The 22,803-nt window shown below is 42.6% G+C and overlaps 1 protein-coding gene across 2 annotated transcripts in view; it reads right to left on the bottom strand.

Annotated features, from left to right (window-relative positions):
• Window positions 1–10,563: 10,563 nt before the first annotated feature.
• UNC5D (unc-5 netrin receptor D) overlaps window positions 10,564–22,803 on the bottom strand; it is a 408,173-nt gene continuing 395,933 nt past the window's right edge. For both annotated transcript variants that reach the window (XM_079954964.1, XM_079954963.1), the window contains 2 exons: window positions 20,486–20,664; window positions 10,564–11,128 (listed from right to left, as the gene is read on the bottom strand). In XM_079954964.1, the coding sequence (XP_079811090.1) occupies window positions 10,924–11,128; window positions 20,486–20,664 (384 nt within the window). In that variant the 3' untranslated portion in view covers window positions 10,564–10,923. The remainder of the gene's footprint in view (window positions 11,129–20,485; window positions 20,665–22,803) is intronic.

Raw genomic sequence — 22,803 nt, forward strand, 5'->3', positions numbered from 1 at the left:
AGCTCACATCTGTAGACTCCCACTCTGCCGGTTTAGCTTTTTATTCTCGGGCAAAAGGTCAATTTATGTTGCAGAGGTCTGTGCATTTATATATGCCCAATACATTCTGCTTTTATCTTCCCGACTCGAAAGAATGGCAGCAAGGGAGGTTGCCTTGGTGCAAGATGTTCGCTGAGGCATTAGGCAACAGCGGAAGCTCCCAGTGCTGCTCCCTAACAGATGGCAATTCAGCAACATATGCCTCTCAACCTGGGAGTGTTTATATAGACATCAAGACTAATAGCCAATGGTAAATAATAAAGAACAGTCCTGCAAATGAGGTCAGTGACAAGACTTTGGACTTCCAAATTTCAGCAGTGCTCTGGGTGACGCCAACATTTGGCACCTCTCTGCCTCTCACCTTCTGTTATAAGTTATTGTTGTGGCGCCTCCTGCAGCACCCCCTCGGCTTGGCACCCAGTGTGGGCATAGCAGTTTGCTCCCTTAAATCTGCCTCTGCTGGGGTGATAGCTCAGAATTTAGTTCTGAATTCTGTCCCTTCTGAGTGGACTTAAAACATGCTTGGAATTTTGTAAGCTAGGGTAATATAAAATGTACACTAGGTTTGCAGAGCGAAATAGATGTCTCAAAAGGCATATATATCCATGGATTAAGAGGCAGGCATTTGCAGACTCAAGTTCTTAGCCTGGAAGAGGCATCTTTGGGACCTGCCATCCGAGCCCCCCTGTGGGCTCCCACCAGAGGGGTCTTTTTAAAAGAGCCCCATAAAATGGGGAGCTAGCACTGCGCCCCAGCTGTTGATGTCAATTTAAATAGGCAAGTGAGAAATATTGGCACTATAAAATGTTGCAGGGATGGTTTATAGGAGGAGAGGAAAAAGCAGGAATGAAAAAAAGCTATCATAGTATGAGAAGCCTGTTACCAATAGACGAAATGTTAGGAGGTGGCTCTCTATCATTTTATTCTGCGTGGCGGATTCTCATATCTGTAATCTCAGCCCAGCCTAATTCATACACCATTCTTTTCTTGAACTTTTGTTTAGGTGGCATATCATGTGTTGTTATCACACCGAGTGCACAAACTAAGTGGTTTTCTAAGAGAGAAGAAACACAGCACTATAGTAAGCAAGAAGAAAGTCTTGTGTGTCTGAATACTGCACTACTCTATAGGTAACTACACTACCCCTGAACTAAAGTTTCACACTTGATATCATTTCTAGTTTTGCTGGGGCCACAAGGAATGGGTGGCATTATCTCATCAGAACACATTAGCTTGTGTACCATTCCTTTTGAAGAAGCACTAACCCAAGCTATCAAACACCTACTCAGAATATTTCAAAAGCAGCTTTAGAAACAGCTTACAAAGCACAACACTATTTCCCCAACCCCATCACAGCAAAACACAAAATCTGGACAATATGTATTAGAATTACGTATGAAACATTTGCGATCCATGTCCAGTGAAGTTACCGTGATTCTGCCTTTCCTTTATATGATCACCATAGTCCTAAATCTGATGTGCTAGAAATAAAGGAGTTTTGGAAAAGGGATATTCACAAGATCCCTTAGCATGCACTGATTTGAAAGATCAATGTTCAAAGAGAACTATGACTACTATCAGATCTAACATCTGGAGGGAACCAAGGTGGTGAAAGCAGATTTAGAGAGTGGCATGGTTGTTCAAATCCATGTAGGTGTACAGGAGAAATATACAGGTTAAGTAATCAGGAATAAACAAAATGTGACTTTAGAACTGCTACAAATACTAAGCGGGGGAGGTGTATAATAATATTTTACCTATTTTGTTATTGTGAAGTATCTGGTTGAAAGTTTAAATGAATATATGGGGGGGTGAGGTCCAACATAAACCATATTAGGGTCGGATACTGTTCATTTTTCATGGGCTTTTCGTTAATTCATTTTTTTGTCTTTCCATTGATTTTGATGGGAGACAGCATCCAATCCTAATCTAAATTAAAGATCCATTGTGTGAAGCTGGGAGTCTGCTGTAGGTTCTAAAATTAGGCACAATCCTGTTCTGCTATGTTTCCAAATGGGGCTAGACTTGTTCCATTTCTGTGAGAGGAATGAGAGTTGCCTTTGATAGGACTTCCAGATGACTTGTTACTGAGGATTTATTTCAACTCATTTGTTGGGAGATTAGATGACATGGGCTACTTTATGAGTAATTATTCAAATTTGTATTGACAGCATTGCATTAAACCAATTGCCATCCTATACTTTCTAATATATTTCCCCTTCCCTTTGCTTATTGCAGTAAACTCTGTCCTTTGTAGAAAACAGGTTTGTTATGCAAGAGCTCCCAAACAGCTCTAAAGGCAGAACTTGAATTTGTTGGTATGCAGTTGAAATCCCACCTGAAAACAGTGACAGCCTGGAAGTGCCCTGAATCTGTTTTCAGTTCTAAAGGGTCATTGCAGACACCAGGAGGAGCAGCGAACAAAGAGATGCCCCTGTTCTACTGCTGCATATTTTTAAAGAATACTGCTCCCACAGTAGGAGAGACAGATGTTGGATTTTCACTTTCAGGGAAGTAGTGCACAGAGAGAAAACCCAGCTGCCCTCGTGGAGCCATTAGGGTACTAGGGATGAGGGAGAAATTCAGTCCAGTTTGCATTTAATCTGAATCTACCTAATCTGCACTTTCTGAGACAATATGCACAGCCTTCCTTCAAAATCTGCAGGTCTCTGAATTTTGCAATGCAGGTCTCCAACCAAGTAATGAGCAAAGATGCATATGGTCAGTTCCACCCATCGGTAAGGTTTCCTCTGCTGCCACCCCATACAATATTGTAGAAAGCAACTGGGACCTGAGTTTGCCCGATTCCATCAGCATCCCTATCCGAAATACATTGTGGAGGGAGCTCTATGAGGACAGAAGTCCTCCCACTTCACACATAATCACCCTCCAACTTCTGCCAAAAGGGAGGAAGGGCTGCGAGTCAGTGGTGGAGCAACTCTTTTGCATGCAGAAGGTCCTAGGTTGAATCCTGGGTATCTTCAGTTTGGGCAGGGAAATATTCCCTGTCTGGAACATTGCCACTGGATCAGACAATATCAAGCTGGGGGGCCAGTGGTCTGACTCAGTAACGACAGTTTTGTATGATGTTGGGCAGTGGGGGTGATGGGCAGAGGCAGGAAGCTTCTCCTTCCATGTTCATTGCATCAGGATGCCTGAAGAAGGCTGTGGTACTCAAAAAACTCCTCTAAATCCAGATGCCTTGGTGCTGGAAACTGATTCTGGCAGCGATATGGGACAAATAGCACAAGTAGCAGGCTTGTCTTTATTATTATTATTATTATTATTATTATTATTATTATTATTATTACTGAAATAAAGTGACTCTCCGTAATATGCACACTTCCTCCACCCCATGACCAATCATCATCTCTCTGTGCGTTTCATCATGATAGCATTTAGATAATTGAAACAATGGGATGTTATTTCCAAAGTTGCTGGTGGAAACCTGTAAAAGAGTCAGGAACCAACCAGACCTCCAGCTGACACCACAAACAGTAAGCAATGCTGGAAGATGATGGGCAGCAATCTGAAATCATTTTCACTCAGTTTATTCAGCAACTGTGAAGGATTAGGAGACAACAACTGAGGTGCTGAAAAACATCTAAAGGGTTGTGGGAGAACATTTCTGTGCCACTTTCTGTGCAGAAATTAAGAGGCTCATAGATACAGCCATATTGTTGTGGCTGTTGTGGAACTTAAATGTTTTTCTGTGGGGGTGTGGATAGTTACTGAGGAGGGTGGGTTCTGAGAAAAAGGTTGGGTGTGCTGTAACCTGTAAGGAGCCTAGTAGGGTTGAGCAAGAAAACAGTGTTCTGTTTTTAGGATCTTGGAGACAGGGTTTTAATCCTCACTCAGCCATGTGAGTGGCGGGTAGCTCTGTGGTCTAAACCAGAGCCTAGGTCTTGCTGATCAGGAGGTCGGTGGTTTGATTCCCCACGACGGGGTGAGCTCCTGTTGCTCAGTCCCTGTTCCTGCCAACCTAGCAGTTTGAAAGCACGTCAAAGTGCAAATAGATAAATAGGTACCGCTTCTGTGGGAAGGTAAACGGCGTTTCCGTGCACTGCTCTGCTTTGCCAGAAGCGGCTTAGTCATGCTGGCCACATGACCCAGAAGCTGTACGCCGGCTCCCTTGGCCAGTAAAGCGAGATGAACGCAGCAACCCCCGAGTTGTCTGCGACTGGACCTAACAGTCAGGGGTCCCTTTACCTTTACCTTTACCTTTACCGACTATGAAGCACACTGGGAGACCTTTGGATTCATCACTGTCTTTCAGTCTGGTCTTACTTCACAGGGTTGTTGTGAGCATATAATGTGGAGCAGAACTTTGTATGTCACCTTGAACTCCTTGGAGGAAAGGTGGGATACAAATGTTAATAATAATAATATGCTCAGGTTGCAAAATAGGGGCAGTGAGGGGTGTGACTTGGGTGGAATTATGAGGGCCAGATTGAGAAACATGGAGGGCCACATTCAGCCACAAGGCCTGAGCTTCCCCTGTTTTATTGTTTTATCATTTATATGCCTGGTTTGGCCACAGTTCATCTTTCTGTCCTCAACTCCCCAATCCTCACCATTTAGACTCATTTCGATGCACAAACTCTAAAAATTGCCACCACAACAATGTGCACTGCCATTCTGCCATGCAGCATCATAAAGTTAATTTACAGGTGTTGACAACATTGATTTGGCAGTCTTACGCGTCTAGATTAAAAACCTGTAAACTTAAGGAAAGGTCTGCTTGGTAGACTTAAATGGAAACTTCATCTACCAGCAGCAGAAGAACCATAAAATCCTATAATATTTTTATTGCCACCCCCCACTTTTTTAAGAGAAAGGGGGATTGACAAAGTACTTGTTAAAGGTAGCAAAACATTTTTATGCTTTAAAAAACTAATATAAAAAACTAAAAAATAATGCATCTTTTAGCCTTCTTTGTATCTTTCCTATAATATGTTTTGAGAGGTTCTAGGGGAAGATATCAACCATAAATCACTAGAATGACTGTCTCCTTTTAAGTGCAAGAGCTTTGAACAGTTTATATGCAATCATCTCTCTCTCACACATTGAAAGAAAGTTTGGGAACACTTAGAAAACATACAGTGTGAGAACATTTTTTATGGTCACAGCATCAGAACAAAAGATCGGGAAATCAGCAGAGTGCTTTGGCTAGGTTTTGACAATTTTCTTGAGTCTGTTTAATTAGCAGTCTGTATTTAGAAAACACACCAAGGAACATCTTGAATCATAATTAACTGAGTGCAATAAACTTCAGATCTAAAAGAGCTGGAAAAAGCATGTTCTCTTCATCACCCCCTGGTGTGTGTGTCTTAACAATAATGGATCCCACATTCAACTAGTTATTTCTGGCAGTAATTTTAATCCTGCCGTGTTTTGTTTAATGAAACACGGAAACAAGCAGTTCAGATGCCTCCTGGCATTTTTGGAACACATGGGGGGTTCACGGGGGCTTGTGTGATAGCTTCACCCATGACCACTGATGTGCTTGGTAGCCACATTCATACCTGACAGGAGGAGGAGAAGCTGCCTGATATGATCAGAACATGGTCCATCTTGCTCAGTATTGTCTACACGGACTGGCATCAGCTCTCTAGGGTTTCAGACAGGAGCTTCTCCCAGCCTTGAAAATCCTAGGGATTGAACCTGGTACCTACTCAAGGAAGATGCTCTTGCAATGAGCTATGTCTCTCTGCCTCATGCTGCTCCTGGACACATATATTGAGGCTTGCATGGAGTCTCTTCTCGTACCTGCTGCATGTGTCACAGTGAAGGAGTCTGGCTGCCCAGCGTGGGGTGGTGGGGACAGAATGAGCTTGCATGACCCTCCAGGGATACACAGTCGTACCTTGGTTTTCAAACAGCTTAGTTCTCGAATGTTTTGCCTCCCAAACACCACAAACCCAGAAGTGAGTGTTCTGGTTTGCAAACTATTTTTGGAAGCCGAATGTCCGACGGGGCTTCCGCAGCTTCTGATTGGCACAGAGGGGTGAACACCATGAACCCTGAGCTCCTAGGAGTTAGGCGCAATGGAAAGACAAATCTGAGGGGCATCTTGTGCTGTTCCTGCATGCTTTTTTTGACAATTGGTCTTGACCCAAGTGGTCTTTGGTTGAGTAGGTATATTTCCTCTTCCTACAGAGCTACGGAACTGGGGTTCCCCCATTTTGTAATTTTGGTATTTTGTGTGTGTGTGTGTGTGTGTGTGTGTGTGTGTGTTTGCAGCTATGATAGTACACTAATTGTACATTGTACTTATTATAATACCTGTACTTATTATAATTTTTTGAATTATAGAATTATATATCATAATTATATTATATAATAATTATTATGATATGACTACTAAATACCGTATTTTTTGCTCTATAAGACTCACTTTTTCCCTCCTCAAAAGTAAGGGGAAATGTGTGTGGGTCTAATGGAGTGAATGCAAGCTGCGCAGCTATCCCAGAAGCCAGAACAACAAGAGGGATTGCTGCTTTCACTGCACAGCGATCCTTCTTGCTGTTCTTTTTCTTGTTTTCCTTCTCCAAAAACTAGGTGCGTCTTGTGGTCTGGTGCGTCTTATAGAGCGAAAAATACGGGTAAATCTGCCAATCTGAAGGGTAAAAAAGAGGGCATGATCCCTTTTTTGCCAGACAAATAATTATAATTATTATTTCAATTCATTACCCACCAGGTCCCAGGGTAGATTACAACCATTTGAAATGCAATGGTAAAAAAGGTTAAAACAGGTTTCAGTCACAAGAATAGGGTGGGTCCTAAAAACTCAAAGAGGCCAGGATACAGAGATACATATTCAGTATATACCTGACCAGATTGGAAAGAATCTATCCATTTTTCAGAGCTTCTGAAAGTGTAATTTTGTCTGAAAAAACTACCAAGTATTGGAAAAAAAAAATTCTGCTAACCAGAAACACCCCCAACCAACCCAACTGAGCTCTTTAGTCAGAGGCATCTAATAATAATAATTGTAACTGTAGTAGTAGTAATAATAATAATAATAATAATAATAATAATAATAATCTGGCTGGGTTTCCTCAGCCACTCTTGGCAGCTTCCAACCGAATATTAAAAACACAATACAGCATTAAACATTAAAAACTACCGAAAAGGCCTTCTGCCTGGTTCCCTGTAACCTCACTTCTCACAGTTGGGGAACTGCCAGAAGGCCCTCGGCGCTGGACCTCAGTGTCCGGGCTGAACGATGGGGGTGGAGACGCTCCTTCGGGTATACAGGACCGAGGCTGTTTAGGGCTTTAAAGGTCAGCACCAACAGTTTGAACTGTGCTCTTAACATACTGGGAGCCACAGCAGATCTCTCAGGACCGCTGTTATATGGTCTCGGGGGCCTCTCACTTCCTCTCATGTGTACCTTTAAAACAGGAGTGAGGAACCAGTGGCAGCCATGATGTTGGGGCTACAACTCCCATCATCCCTGAGCAGTGGCCAAGGTGGCTGCAGCTGGTGGAAGTTGGGGGTGTCCTACAGCGTCTGGAGGGCCACAGGCTCCCCACTCTTGCTTGAAGGATTCCAAAGTCCTTAGGCCAAGGCCCAGTGGGAGCACTAATTAGCAAAAGAGGGAGTTCCAAATATTAATGCAACAAGGAAATGAAAGTGAAAATATCTCAGCGGCTTTCACTCTGTCATTGTTTTGAAGTGTCTTAGCTCAGGGATAGCAGACCCTCCAATTGTCCCTATTTTCCAGGGATTTACAGAAGCTATCTCGGTTTCTGATTTGATCCTTTTCCTTAGCATGTCCCTATCTTCATTGGAGAAATGTTGGAGGGTATGGGGTGGAGCTGCTCCTCTCCCACAGCACAACTAATCCTTCTTCAGAGGGAAATCTAGAAATTGTGGCTTTGTGTGGGGAATAGGTTTATCCTATCAACTCTCAGCATACTGAACAAACTACAACTCCCATAGTTCTTTGAGGGAGAGCCAGTATCATAAAGCTTTAAATGCATGATATGAATGTCACCTAGAAATGAAGAAGGAAGCTTTATACCTGAAATCTGGAAGTCCTGACACAGCTGAATTTTTCCTGCATCTGACCATCTCTGACATCCAACATGCTTGTGCCCTGTTTTCTCTTTAAAGAAGGTCAACTAATTATATGCGAATACATATATATATAATGTGTAATACATATAAAAAAGTCAAGCACGAGGCGGCACCATATTTCTGCAGCATAATTTTATAAGTATTAACATATAAGTATTTTTTATACAGCTATATGCATTGTTCAATGTATCTATTTATGTGCTGGCTACTTTAGGAAACCTTGTGTGTATATGCATATAATTTTATATGTACCTGTATAATAATGCATATAATATGCAATATTTGTTCATAGTTTTAGGAGAACTAGTAAAAAAAAATAAAATAGCTCACTTCTTGTCAAGATGAATGAGCAAGACGGGAATGAGAAAAGATTTGTGTAGATAAGCTCCACATTGAAATTTTCATAAAATTCCACCCCCAGCCATGCAAAAGTGCCACACGGGTCTCTGATAATGGGAGCAGCAATGCAGGAAAGCTTTCCTTCCAGTTTCCTTGATCTAAATCTAGCTCTCCCACATACACACCCACTGGGGGACAAAATACTGGTATGACACAGATATTTGTGATTTTTTTCCCCTGAGGTCTAATAGCACCTGTGGGAAGAGTGACTCTTACCAGGGAAAGGGTTGGAAAAACGCCCTCCACTGGGCATGCTCCAATTTAAAAATTGAGGGGAACTCCACAAAACCGATTTTATTTTTTTATTTAAAAAGTCAGGAGATCTAACCACGTGTCTCCTGAGTCCAATCTTCTTATGTGAGTAAACAGATGTTACTTAGGATGAACTTTGGATGAACTGGGGTGTCTTGGGGGGATTCTGGACTTGTCAGAGGGGGAATGGGTTGTGCTATCCACAAGTCGAAGTAGTGACTACTGAAGCGCTTTATGGTGCCTCAGCCATCCAAACAATGATGTTTTCAATGATGCTGCAGAGAAATGCCTGCCAAGAGTAAACTAATGTATCTAAGGTTATCATGACGCCAGGGTGGGGAGAGGGCAGAAGGAGAGTTCAACTGTGAAGTCGGTGGAAGAAGATTGGAAAAAATTTAAAGATTATTTACAGAAATATTGTAAAATTAATGAGCTTTAGAAAAATGGTGGAATGAAGTTATATGGCTTTGGCAGAAATGTTATAAGGAACTAGGTACAGATAGATTGTTAATGTATTAAAGGGGGGGGGGAAACAAGGTTAGAATATGTTAAGATTAATTACAGGACAGAAAACAGAGGAAGATGGAAAGGAATTGCTGAAACAGTTAATTGAAGTGGAATACAAAAAGGGAGGCATGAGGAAGTCAATGAAACAAGTGAATGAAAGCTAAGATTGAAAACATTGGAAGTGTTTTTAATTGTTTTTGTTTTGTTTTGTTAATTCAATGTTCTACGTAGTGTTTTTGTTTTTGTATTGTATTATATTGATTTGTTTAATTCTTTTTCTTTCTTTTTGTAATCTTTAAACTCTTAATAAATATTTTTTTAAAAAAAAGAAAAAAAAGGAGAGTTCAACTGTGAATGTTTATAAGCGGAGGAAATCATTTTACCTGAAAAGAAAATCCCTTCTCACCCCAAAACCCAAAACCAACTTTTAAAGTGCCTAGAACAAAAGCCCCTGAACCAATTTGTCTGCAATTTGGCAGATTTCTTACCTAGGGGCAACTTTTCTAACTGAATCCCCACAAAACACTAGGAGACTGAGTGATTTTACCCACCCTATAATGGCTGTCCTTGGAATAAAACCACTGAATGTATCCTTCTGAAATTTGGAGAAATTTGTGCCCCAAGAAAGGGCAGCCTTACCTGCATATTTCATTCAGTTCTGCCAAAATATTTAAAAAGTTACAGATATTTCTGCTTTTTTTTTAAAAAAAAAATTAAGTTGCACTTATTTGCCTGTAATTCAGTGGTGTTAATCCACTCTTGAGACTCTACAATACCTTCAAATTTTACCCACTTCTGTGAAAAGGAAGGAAATGTTACAGCCCCATTTGAAAATTTTCCAGAAGTGGAGAAGATGGAGCGATTGAAGCAGACTCTGATGGCCTCTGAGTCAAATCACACAGCACCTCCAACCAAGGTAAGCTGCTTTCCAAAGTGCCAAATTGCAGCCCAAACCAAATCTTGTGGTCATTGCACATCCTAATATTAATGCACCCAACCACTTTCTTAAAAAGCAGGTTAATCACACATAGTTTTTGTACCCAAGGCAGATACCAACTTCTAGCAATTCATTGTTTTCTGTCCTCCCCCCTCTTTCTAGTAGTGATTGTGGCACCAGCTCCATCTTACCTGAGCCCCCTAAATGGCCATTGCCTCAGTGAGTGCCCACGCTGCTTGGCTTTAGTTGAAAACTAAACAAGAAAGCCACAAAACACATAGAGAAGGAACAACTGAGCAAACCAAAACACAGAGAGGTCTAAGATTTAGAAAAATCCAGGCATCTTTTAAATATTCCATAATTTTAATCTTTTCCTCTCTTGGTTGTGGTAGCCAAAAGATCGTACTCATTTTCTGCACTTAAGTATCAAATTTAATCTTCATTGTGATTTAATCTTTAATCTTCATTGGGAGATTGTTTTCCCCATCCTCTTACACCAACAGTTGTGTAAAGGGGTCTGGGTCTTTTTTATGGCTTGCCAGCTTCTTCTGTTCCTCCAGATGCAAATTGGTTTGATGGCGTGAAGGAGAGAGCCAATGAATCATGGGAAGGATGTGTGATTGTAGCACATGGTTTCTTCCGGCTCACAGGAATTCCCTCAGTTACAAAGTCCAAGCTGGCTATCAGTTCTTCGAAAGTGATGACTAAAGTCCATTTTGTCTGCTGTAGCTGAAGTTGGACTCCTCAATTTGAGTTTCTGTTAGATTAGAGTTTTTGGGCTGTGTCCTTCCTATCTCTTCCAGTGCACAGGCTAGAGAGTCTAAATCGCCATCGTGCTGATGCCTGGCTTCCCACAAGTCCAAAATAACAGCAGATGGGCTGCGCTGGGTAGCAAAGTAAGACAAATTCCTAAATGAGAGAGGCAAAAACAAAGGGGTTAGGGTTCAGGATGATGACTGCCCCCCTCACAGATACTTGGTAGATCGCTTGCAAAACTCAGGCGATCTTTGGGAAATGTAGGGAGGAACTTTTGAATCTAAATACTTTTAAGGTTGCAGCCAATGCAGCACTAAGTTAAGTTCTCTTAACTGTTCCACTGCTGAAATGTCTTGTGCCAGGAGAACATTGTTGAACAAGAGAATGCATAAGCAGGTAACTTTGGGTACATTCAGATGTGGGACTTACTCCATATATTTTAATGCTAGAATGCCTGTCCCAGTTTTTAATGTTCCTGTTACACTGCATAGAATCATAGAAATGTAAACTTGGAGGGACCACGAGGGTCATCTAGTTCAGGCATGTCCAACAGGTAGATTGTGATCTACCGGTAGATCACTGGATGTCTGCGGTAGATCATTGGTGGGGCTCGAACCCCTGACCTTGAGATTAAAAGTCTCATTCTCTACTGACTGAGCTACCTGTTGCATTATGGAACTGTGAGGGGTTTTTTTTTAATCAATAAGCCACATGTCACACTAAATTTCATTCACACCAATGGGTGTGGTATGATGCAACAGTGGACATCATTGGACATGTCACCACCTTTATGTGCATGCCTGTTTCTGTTTCCCCATGATTCAACCATGAAAATAGCAGGAAAGTACAGTATGCCAGAATACCACCCCAGATTTTGTCCGATAATTTTCCAAGTTAACAGGATTTTCTTTTCTTTTCTGGAAACAACTAATATAGAAATGAGTACTGAGTTTCAGCTAGACTTCAGAAGTGGCTTTTATGTCATGTAAAAGATCACAGAGAATGCAGAACTGATCAAGTAAGAAAGGGCCAGAGAAACAAAATAAAGTGTCTGAATGCAACCTTAGTTGCACAATAGACTGCACAATACATTGAGTGACGAGTTTCCACTAGCACAACTGTTGTGCTAGATTCATCTGTTCCACAAGACTAAAACTCACATGAGCACTTGCATTAGCAGACAGAGAACACTGGATACAATCCACAGGCTGCACATTCCACGAAAATACTCTGCTTCTAAATAATAGGCTTAATATCATGATGGCACACAGGAATAGCAGTGCATTTTTTTTTTAAAGGAACGTTTTGGCTAAGTGGTAGCAACACATTGACTTTTTAGAGAGCTGGATAAACAAGGCTGTTTGCATGAACAAAGGTACCTGCATCCCAGTGTAAATAACAAGGACTTCTAAAGCGTGATCCATAATTTAGTAACAAATCACCATGGCACAAGCAAATATTGTGAGTTTGTATGCAAGGTTTGGTGTGCTTTGGCATGGAACTTGATTTTTTTTTTTTTAGTTGCCTTTCTTCATAAGCCATTTTTTATATATTTTGCTAAAGTGCGCACACAAGATTGATGGGAACGTTCAGGGCATTTATTTGCGTAAGACCTGCTGGAACAAACTGGTTTCTGAATGCATATTATTTTCAGACTGTGCTATTAAGAGACTGTGCCTTTTGACAAATTGACTTGTGTTATTTCCTCTGGGAATAATCATCCAAGTAAAACTAGCAAGCTATGAAGCATGCATATGCATAGTCATATTTACATACAGCTTATTATACATAATACATCCATGTAAGGCTTTCTGGAATTAAATATCTGTGGAACTACAAATGCTCAAAGAACTTCTCAGACAGTGACTGAGGTCAGTTCACATAAGTGTGGGTCCACTGCTTCATATCACACTATGTGAAATTTATCACCATAGACTTTTTCATACACTCTTATGTTATCTCATGCATATTACATTTCAGTGGAGGCAGTTCTTGTGTTTGGCTCATCACCACCAAGTGGTGAGATATCTGGGTGTGTCACCAGTGAGATGCCTAGGTGTTGGTGCATGTGTGAATCAGCTCAGGGCCTGGAAGTACCATTTCAACGGTGCTGATCATGAGGTATCTTTGCTAAACGCAGCACGAAGTAGAAGAGATGGGTTAATATGCTAAATGGAAGAGAGCCAGTGTGGTGTAGTGGTTAAGAGCGGCAGTCTCGTAATCTGGGTAACCGGGTTCGCGTCTCCGCTCCTCCACATGCAGCTGCTGGGTGACCTTGGGCCAGTCACATTTCTTTGAAGTCTCTCAGCCCCACTCACCTCACAGAGTGTTTGTTGTGGGGGAGGAAGGGAAAGGAGAATGTTAGCCGCTTTGAGACTCCTTAAAGGGAGTGAAAGGCGGGATATCAAATCCAAATCCAAAATATGAGCCGACTTTCCTTGCATTTGAACATACAGAAACTTAGATGCTAGATATAGTTAGTTTACCAGCTAAAGCCGAGAGGACCAGAGCACTTTGCGAAAAGTCATCCAAACCTTTACCACATAATGCCTGGCAAAATGTCAGATCTAAGCTTCCTGACTAAGTGCTGAGCTGAAATAAGTAAATATTGCTCAGAATACAGGCTCAGCACTGGATCCCAACCTTCTGCAGAGCTCTTCACCCTTCTTCCAGGGTTTGCATGAACTCATGAGGGCTACAAGTGTGCAGAGGAGAAAGGGCATACACACAAGTGCCCTGGCTCCTCTCAGACCTCTCTCTGTTAAGGATGATGGTCTGAACAGACTTTCTAACAGGGATAAGTGAAATCTCTCAATTTTGCTTTCTCTCAGTTTCTCATTTTTTTCCAATCTTAAGTTCAGTTTCCCACATCAGTTTGCAATTACTATTTTTTTAAGTCCTTATGAATATTTACCAGAATTTTTGTGAAAATTTATCCTAATATGCACACTTTTGCAAAGCAATGTTCCCCCACCAGGCTTCATTTGTGCATGTTATTTCATGAATATATGCATTTTTGTACATATTACTTGGCTGGAGAACTACATGGCAAAATTCAGAGAAGTGTGAATTTCAAAGGAAGGCTGTGTTTTGGTTTGCATATTGATGTGGAAAGTGTGAATTAGACAGGTTCATCTTGAGATGTAAATTGAATGAAATTTCTCCTTCGTTCCAAGTTTCTATGTGTGTTCAGCTGAGATGGAGCCTGCCCTATCGGGATCCACAACTGTACAAAGGCTTCAAAGTGTGTTCATACTGCAGCCCCCTTCATGTACAAAAGCCCAAGAGGCATCTGCATTCTTGGGAACATTGGGGGGTAGACCCACTACTACACATCTTCACTTGTTCAGGCAACTTTTTACCTCAATCAATAAACAAATAACTGTAAGCTTTCTTGCTTTCCATTCAATCCAAGACATTACTGTATTGCCTCTGGTACAGCAGCTAAAGGTAAAGGGACCCCTGACCATTAGGTCCAGTCGTGACCGACTCTGGGGTTGCGGTGCTCATCTCGCTTTACTGGCCAAGGGAGCTGGCATACAGCTTCCGGGTCATGTGGCCAGCATGACTAAGCCACTTCTGGTGAACCAGAGCAGCGCACAGAAAAGTTGTTTACCTTCCTGCCGGAGCGGTACCTATTTATCTACTTGCACTTTGACGTCCTTTCGAACTGCTAGGTTGGCAGGAGCAGGGACCGAGTAATGGGAGCTCACCCCGTCGCGGGGATTCGAACCGCCGACCTTCTGATTGGCAAGTCTTAGGCTCTGTGGTTTAACCCACAGCGCCACCCGCGTCCCTGGTACAGCAGCTACATTGTCCTAATAGTGCTATGTTCTCAAAGTTCAGACTATTGGCTTATTAGAGTAAATTCTTCTGAGCCTAAAGTAGGGTTGGACAGACTTCATGTTGGATCTACTTTGGGGTTATTTTTGTTGTTCCTAGAATCACAAGATCTGCCAACCAGAGCTAGGTGCAAAAGCCAGAGTTGGGAATTAGAGAGCAAGGTGTTTCTGAGCGCAATCTGAGCCTAGGAATTTGTTTTCGGCATGAGAGCTGAACTAAGCTCACAGCCCTTTCACACAGAAGACAGCTCCTGGTTAGTTTTCTTCATTTCAGGCATCTAGCCTAGATGGGGAAAGTCGCTATAGTTAAACATCTGAGATACAACCAGTAGATCCTGAGTTAGAATTATGATGCCATGATACATGTTGTTTGGCCCTCAGTCTCTGCTCCCCATCTGCAATTAAGAGGAAGCTAATAATACCAGCTTTACTGGGTTGTTGCAAGGATTCTAGAAATAATGCTAGTGTGATCTTTTAATGATTGATAGGGCTCTATACATGCCACATTCAGCCCTGTGCCCACCCTCACCTACAAACATCAGATACGGCTATATCAGGGGTTGTCAGAGTGACACCTGTAGGCACCAGTGTGCTGCCCCCTTCCCCACACATTGTTCTTACGGTGCCCATGAAAAGTCTCAGTAAAATCCCCTTCAAAAACCCATAGTTCCTATGGTTCCCTGGGGAGAGGGATTGACTGGCAAACGACCCAGGGAACCATAGCTCTGTGAAGGGAACAGGGTCTCCTAACAACTCTCAGCTCCCAGAATTCATTGGGAGAAAGCCATGACTGTTCAAAGTGGCATAATAGTTTGGGTATCACTGAGATTGCAATTCCAGATTGAAAATATAAAATGCAAAATCTAGTGACTTGCCTAAGAGAAGCAACATCCCTTTCCCCAAAATCTTTCCACTCCTTCAGTTCCAGGATGACCATAGCCATGGACCACAAAAAAACAAAGTGTCTTTTTTTTAAAAAAAAACCATGAACAGCTTGAATGGGCACCTATGTATGTGTGTGCAAGCACACCAGGGGTAGGGAATCTATAGCAATCCAGATGATGCTAGACTCCAACAAGGGACGAAAGGGAATTCATTGGGTTCAGATTTTAATGTGCACCTACCTAATTCACACTCCTCCAACCAATAAACAAAGCAAACCACAACTGTCCTTCAAGAGTCACATGTCTCTGAATTCAGTGGTGTGGTTCTCCAACCAGAAAAATGTGTGAACAGAAATGCATATATTAATGAAGAATAACATGCAAAGCCTATGAAAAAATTCCTTGCCTAAATGTGTACATTGGACAAAACTCCATATATTTGAAAGATACATGAGCATGAAAACACATACCTTTTTTGTGTTAGGGTGTGAAACCTTAGACGCTGGCAAGTTAGCAATGTCATGTGACTTTAAGTAGTCAAGCTCGTTAAGTTGTTAAGTTGCTCAGTATATAAAGAGTGTTTGTTTTCTCTGCCTGTGGGGGGCGTGAAGCAAAAATGTCTGAAAGCTCCGGAGGTGTTTCTGTTATCTTTCTGCAATAAACCTGTCTTTGGAAAGGCAGGCTTCCCTGTGTCATTATTTCTTTGCTGCTGAGACTCTGAAGCTTGTACTGCAACAGGAATCTCTGCACTGGACTTAATCAATGCTCTGCAAAGAGAACTGTTGCTGGTTGCGCTGTGGAAGCGTTTACTGGACCAGTACACAGACTCTCTTATTTTGTGCATACTTTAAAAATAAATAAATGGCAAATCAATGCAAAAATGGGGTGGAATTATCTTAAGGTTTGTGAAATTAGAAACTGAAATTGACAACTCTGTTCCTCTCTAACAGCAGGCTGCACTGCACAGAGTCAGAACTGATGGGAGCTGGAGGCCAACAATATATGGAAGGCCACAGCTTGGACATCCCTGAAATACACAATGCAGAGGAATTATCTGCAGTGCAATGAAATGGAGGACCTGAAGCTCCCACCATTTCTCTGGTGATTTCTAGTGCTGCGTCATTTACGGTCACGGTAGACAATGTTAATATACTGCTCACGTGTGCAGTCTCGCTGCCAGAAATGCAACCAAGTAGTCCCTTTCCAGTCTTTTCATTAATAATAGATAGCTGAACAATGTTCCTAGCAAGGAAACACAAGGAACTCAACGACAACAAACCCCCAGAAAAAAAAGACAGCCAGCCAGCCAGCTCAGCCACCTGCACTTGCTTGTTCTAAAAACCACATATCTTGGTTCAAAATCCATACGAAACAGACTGCAGGCTGGATAGTTGTTCCAAACATCCAGAAAGCATCCAGCTCCAATTTGCCTCTAGTGCCTTGTTCCTTCCTTCCATGAGCAATTAGTGTAGCCAATAGAAAACACACATGCTTCCATTCCAGAAGGCACAGCTAGTTCCAAACAAGTCTAACAAATGCCCAGGATAGGAGCTTGGGAAGAGATCCACTGTTTAAAAAGGTACAGAATTTGGCTTGCCTGTTAATGAGATTCTCTTCTCCCTTTTCTTTGTGAAAAGAAAGAAGTACAAGCGTTCAGCTTCTTCAACGGCTCAACCGTTTTATAGTTTTAAATTCAGAATAGCAAGTTGGGTTCTGTGGGCTGGACCCAGTCCCATTCAGAGTAGAAGTTAAAAGGACACGACTCAGTTGGGTTCATTCATTTCAATGAGTCTACTCTGAGCAGGACTGACATTGGATTCAGCTCTGCACCCACTTGTTTCCCAGGTCTGCTGATTAAAAAGATAAAAATGCAATTCCTTTTAAATTTTGCCTTCAGGGAAGACATCATTCCCAAACTGATGAGCTGTTGAGTGCTAATGGAAATAGACCTGCAATGGGGCTACTGAGAAAGTCGAAGGTATATCACCATGCTGGCATCTTCACAACAAATACAACTAAGCCCCCAATAAGGGCTGGACTTTCTCGACAGCCACTGCGGACAAGACCCTTCAACAGCAGTCCTCTTGCTAAGAGGCGAGGATGCCCTGTAGTGTTTTGTTGCAGGCCCCACTCATCACTAATCCAGGTAATCTTTCCCCTACTGAAATTGTGCCACTTGGCTATTTTAGATTCAAACAAGAGCGCCAGCAGTATCCAAGCAAAGGCACCTACTTCCATAGGCAAACAAGTCTCCTTGGAAGTTTGTGTGCAGGATCAAGACAAGCAAAACCCTACAGACATCCTGGGAGCTGCTTCTGCCTCCCCTTTCCCCTGCCCTAAGTCACAGAATGTAGCTTGGTGGCAGGACCCAGCTAGAGCAGTTAGTTTTCTTGCCAGAGACTACGGCTACAGATCCAAGAATCCCCATTGGCAAACTTATGCTACTACGCATCATTCCCACCAAGGAGAAGGCATAGGGTCAGTGTATGCTGCCATCATCTTCAACTGCCACATGGGCGGGAAAGGTATCAATTTGGACGGAAACTATTATTGTGGATGGGTTGTACAGGTTAGTTGATATTATTGCCATTATTTATGGGACCTGGGTGGCGCTGTGGTCTAAACCACAGAGCCTAGGACTTGCCAATCAGAAGGTCAGCGGTTCGAATCCCCATGACGGGGTGAGCTCCCGTTGCTCGGTCCCAGCTCCTGCCAACCTAGAAGTTCAAAAGCACGTCAAAGTGCAAGCAGATAAATAGGTACCGCTCCAGCAGGAAGGTAAACGGCGTTTCCGTGCGCTGCTCTGGTTCGCCAGAAGTGGCTTAGTCATGCTGGCCACATGAACCGGGAACTGTATGTCGGCGCCCTCGGCCAGTAAAGTGAGATGAGTGCTGCAACCCCAGAGTCGTCCGCGACTGGACCTAACGGTCAGGGGTCCCTTTACCTTTACCTTTAATTATTATTTAGATACACATTCAACACCCTTCCAAACCACCTTGCAGAGAAGCATATATTTTCATCCAATTCTTTTTAATAAAATCAAGAAAGGAATGGGGAGGGTGTGGGTCGACTGGCTAGAATAGTTGAGGCTATTCTTGCTGATGCAATCATGATAATCAATTTTGTTGGGTATCAACTGCGGCCCACATTTCAGCCCCCACTGGCTGCGCTGCTCTTCCTCTTGCCATTGCCCTCCGTTCAGTCCTTACGTCGCCGAGGAAGAGAACCGTCAAGCAATGGGAGTGAACAAAAAGAGCAGCTGCTTCTATTGCTTTCTCACTCATTGGCAGTGCTGTGTTTCTAGAAAAAGAGGCATCAGAACTCACCATGAATGCCTCCCTTGTTCTCTTATGATGGCAATGGCACCCATGGGAGATTGGGTGGCATTGCCATTGGAGATGCTGGAACTGACTTCTGGCTGAAAACAGCCCTGCTCATCAGCCCATTCTCTTTAGGCTGTAGTGGGGATTGGAACCGAAGAGAGTGCGAGAGAAAGTGGACTACTGCAGGAAGGAGGAAGGAGGCAGGTAAAACTTGGAGCTTTGCAGAAAGAGAATAGGAGGCTGCCTCACACTGAGTCAGACAATGGCCAGCTTAGCTCAGTAATCCTGCATCAGCCTTCCCATGTTGTAGTCTAACGACACCTAGGACCAAAGGTTGGGGAAGGAGTTTTTGCAAGTCCTCTCTGGAGGTGTCAGGGATTGGATCTGGATATTCTGCATAGAAAGCATGGGCTCAATCGATGAACAATGGCCTTTCCACAAATCACACTATATGTTCATTTTTTAAGAAAAGCCTTACAGGTTTAGGTAAGTTAAAATGATTATCATCAGGCGTGGCAGAATATTGCAATGCAATATCGACACTCTTATAAATTCTACTCTGCCACATTTAATTTGCACACTATTTGTTTTACAGCATTTCGGACACCCATTGTTATTGTTTGTAAAGTGGTTTACAATATAAATCTATACACGATATAGGTTTTACCTAATAACAACAACAGCCAGAACCTTCATACCCAACCACACTTAAAAACAATCATTGAATTAATTATACTCTCATATGTAATGAATCAACACATACAATAGTAAATAACAAAATATGCAGTGTACTGTACAACTCAGTACTGTTGAATTGACACTCAGCCTTTTTCAAGCAAATGTGTAATTAACTTCTGCTTTCTAGAGAAAAAAAAATATTTTCTGTCGAGTTCCAATTAACTGTAACCAGGATGAAAAATTTGGCGTTCATTTACAATATAAAGATGTAACCTCATAAAAATGTAATGAATGAAAACCTAAGATTTTGTTTCATTTTCTTTCTTTCTTTTCAAAAAGAACCCAAACACATAAAGGGGATTATCTCAAACTTAAAGCAACCGTTTTGTCAAGCAGCAGCCTCGAAATCTTCTAGGAACAGGTGTTGGTATGCTTCTTAAAGGAAGCAAATGAAGGCATAAGGCAAACCTTTCGGAGGTGGAAATTCCTGAAAGGCGCTGGTGGATCATAGAATCATAGAGTCGTAAGGGACCCAGGGGTCATCTAGTCCAACCCCTTGCAGTGCAGGAATTTCAGCTAAAGCATCCATGACAGATGGCCATCCAACCTCTGCTTAAAATCCTCCAAGGAAGTATCCTGCAGGCCCTACACTGGGAACAGTGTCCTGATGATATAACAACAGTGACTGAGAACATTAAAGAAGGCAGGGAGCAGGGAATGTCACAGCACACTGCTCCAATAACAGCAATGGACTGGTTGCCATTCAGAATTGCATTGGATTACCTGTTGATGCTGTTTTTCTGTGCTAACATCTGCCAGTCTTTCCCTTTGGCGCTGGGTGTGTCAAAAGTTGCGCATATCCTTTGCCTGATGGAGTAGGGAATCTTGAAGGCTTGCGGACCCATCTGAGCAGGAAAGTTACTGTCATCATGTGCAAAGAATGCGATGGTTTCCTTTTCATTCTATGAACAAAAACAAAACCGTTATTGCATTAAAAGTTCAGTTGTGCTCTCTCACTAGTCTAGCTTGTTCAGCTCACTGGAAAGGATTGTTCCTTGCTTTCTAATGCCGTTAAACAAGAGTTATATCTGCTAAAGAAAAATCACAGGCATTACACGCATTGTACTGGGCTCTGGGTAGAGTCACAGCAGTGCTGAAAAATATGAAAATGTATTACATTCACTACAGCTAAGTAGAAATGCCAGCAAAATTGAGGGAGGTGATTTGGGTGGTTTTCAGGAATGGCTGACCTTGACCAACAACAGCACTTCGAATAATCTCAAGAGCTGCCATTTAAGGAAAAGAAAATACATACACTCAGAGATCTCCTTAGAATGATGCTATATGATGGCATTGTTCTATCCTGCAATGATATCTGGGTAGGAAAAGAAAGTGGCCACCAGATGGAGAAAAAGCCTGTTACTGGAAGCACAATTTGTTGGGATATAAGAAAGAGCAGATTGGTGGCTACACCCAGGTTATGGAATATATTGCCTTCCCTTCCTATTAGTTTTTATCACTTGGTGAATTTTTTTCTGTTCTGGCAAGTTTTTGCCATGCTGAGCAGATAATGTTTCAGTAAAACAGTAATCTAAACGCATATTTTTAAAAAGGAAACAGGAATTTGGGGGATTTAAACACAAAAATGGGGTCTGCTGTTATTTGTCAGAAAGACCCTGGACAAAAAGGTGAGTTGTATTTTTGTTATACTACAACTTTTGCTTTTATATTGTGCTCTGCTTAGATGTTTAAAATATTAAGCAATTTATAGGTGCTGATCATAATAATAATAATAGTGCCATGCCAAAATATAGTACTGTTGCTTCCTCACTTGATTTTCATTTGGCAAAAAAAGAGGAACAACAGGTTAGTTTTACTCATCAGATTTAAGGAGAAATCCAGATGTAATTTCAAGGGGACGCAGGTGGCGCTGTGGGTTAAAGCCTCAGCGCCTAGGACTTGCCGATTGAAAGGTCGGCGGTTCGAATCCCTGCGGCGGGGTGCGCTCCCGCTGCTCGGTCCCAGCGCCTGCCAACCTAGCAGTTCGAAAGCACCTCTGGGTGCAAGTAGATAAATAGGGACCGCTTACCAGCGGGAAGGTAAACGGCGTTTCCGTGTGCGACTCTGGCTCGCCAGATGCAGCTTTGTCACACTGGCCGCGTGACCCGGAAGTGTCTCCGGACAGCGCTGGCCCCTGGCCTCTTAAGTGAGATGGGCGCACAACCCCAGAGTCTGTCAAGACTGGCCCGTACGGGCAGGGGTACCTTTACCTTTACCTTTTACCAGATGTAATTTAAAAAGAAAAAGTATGGCCTTGCATTTTGCTAAGGACATTGTCAGGGAACTGCCATCGGAGCCAGAGGGAGAGGGAGGGGTCCAGAGGGATTCCGGAGAGCGTACCGGGAGGGAGAGAAGCAGCCCATCTTCTGGCGAAGGAAATCAGCATAACACTAGTGGAGAAGGGGGGCAGATGGGGGAATCGGCGAGGTGGCTCCATGACTCCTCGCCGGAGACCAGCGGGGAGAGCACGGGTCCTCCACTGCCCACACCCTCCCTGCGCAGAAGGCTTCTGCGCAGGGACAGTAGGCGGAGACTAGGCGTCAAAGAGCTTCTTTGCTGGAAGAAGTTCAAGAAACGCCCACTGACGGATTCTGCCAGCGATTGAGACAGCCACGGGTAAGTGGCTGTCAGGACAGAAAGGGTTCACCCAGGTAACTCAGCCAAGCGTGGCGCTGATTTACACACGAGCAACCCCTAGAACCATTACAGACATCATCATGTGGACAATGTAAATTATGTCCAGATTTGAGGAGCACTGAGGCAATAATAAACTCCATTTGGGAAGCACCCACCATTCGGGAAGCACTGAGACCCCCGGGTATAGTGTGGTATATAAATTATATTATTATTATTACTATTACTATTATTATTAATAATAATAAAGAGGATATGCCTCTTGCCTGGGACTTCTGGCATGGTGCTGGAGAATGGTGCTACAAGCCTTTCCGTATAACATTTATAGCACATCACAAGAGACATCCATGCAAAGTAATAGGAGTGCTGTAGGTTCGTCCTATTTTCTGATTGTTTTTAATTAAATA

This window comes from Podarcis cretensis (assembly GCF_951804945.1).
Source record: "Podarcis cretensis genome assembly, chromosome: 15".
NCBI lineage: Eukaryota > Metazoa > Chordata > Lepidosauria > Squamata > Lacertidae > Podarcis > Podarcis cretensis.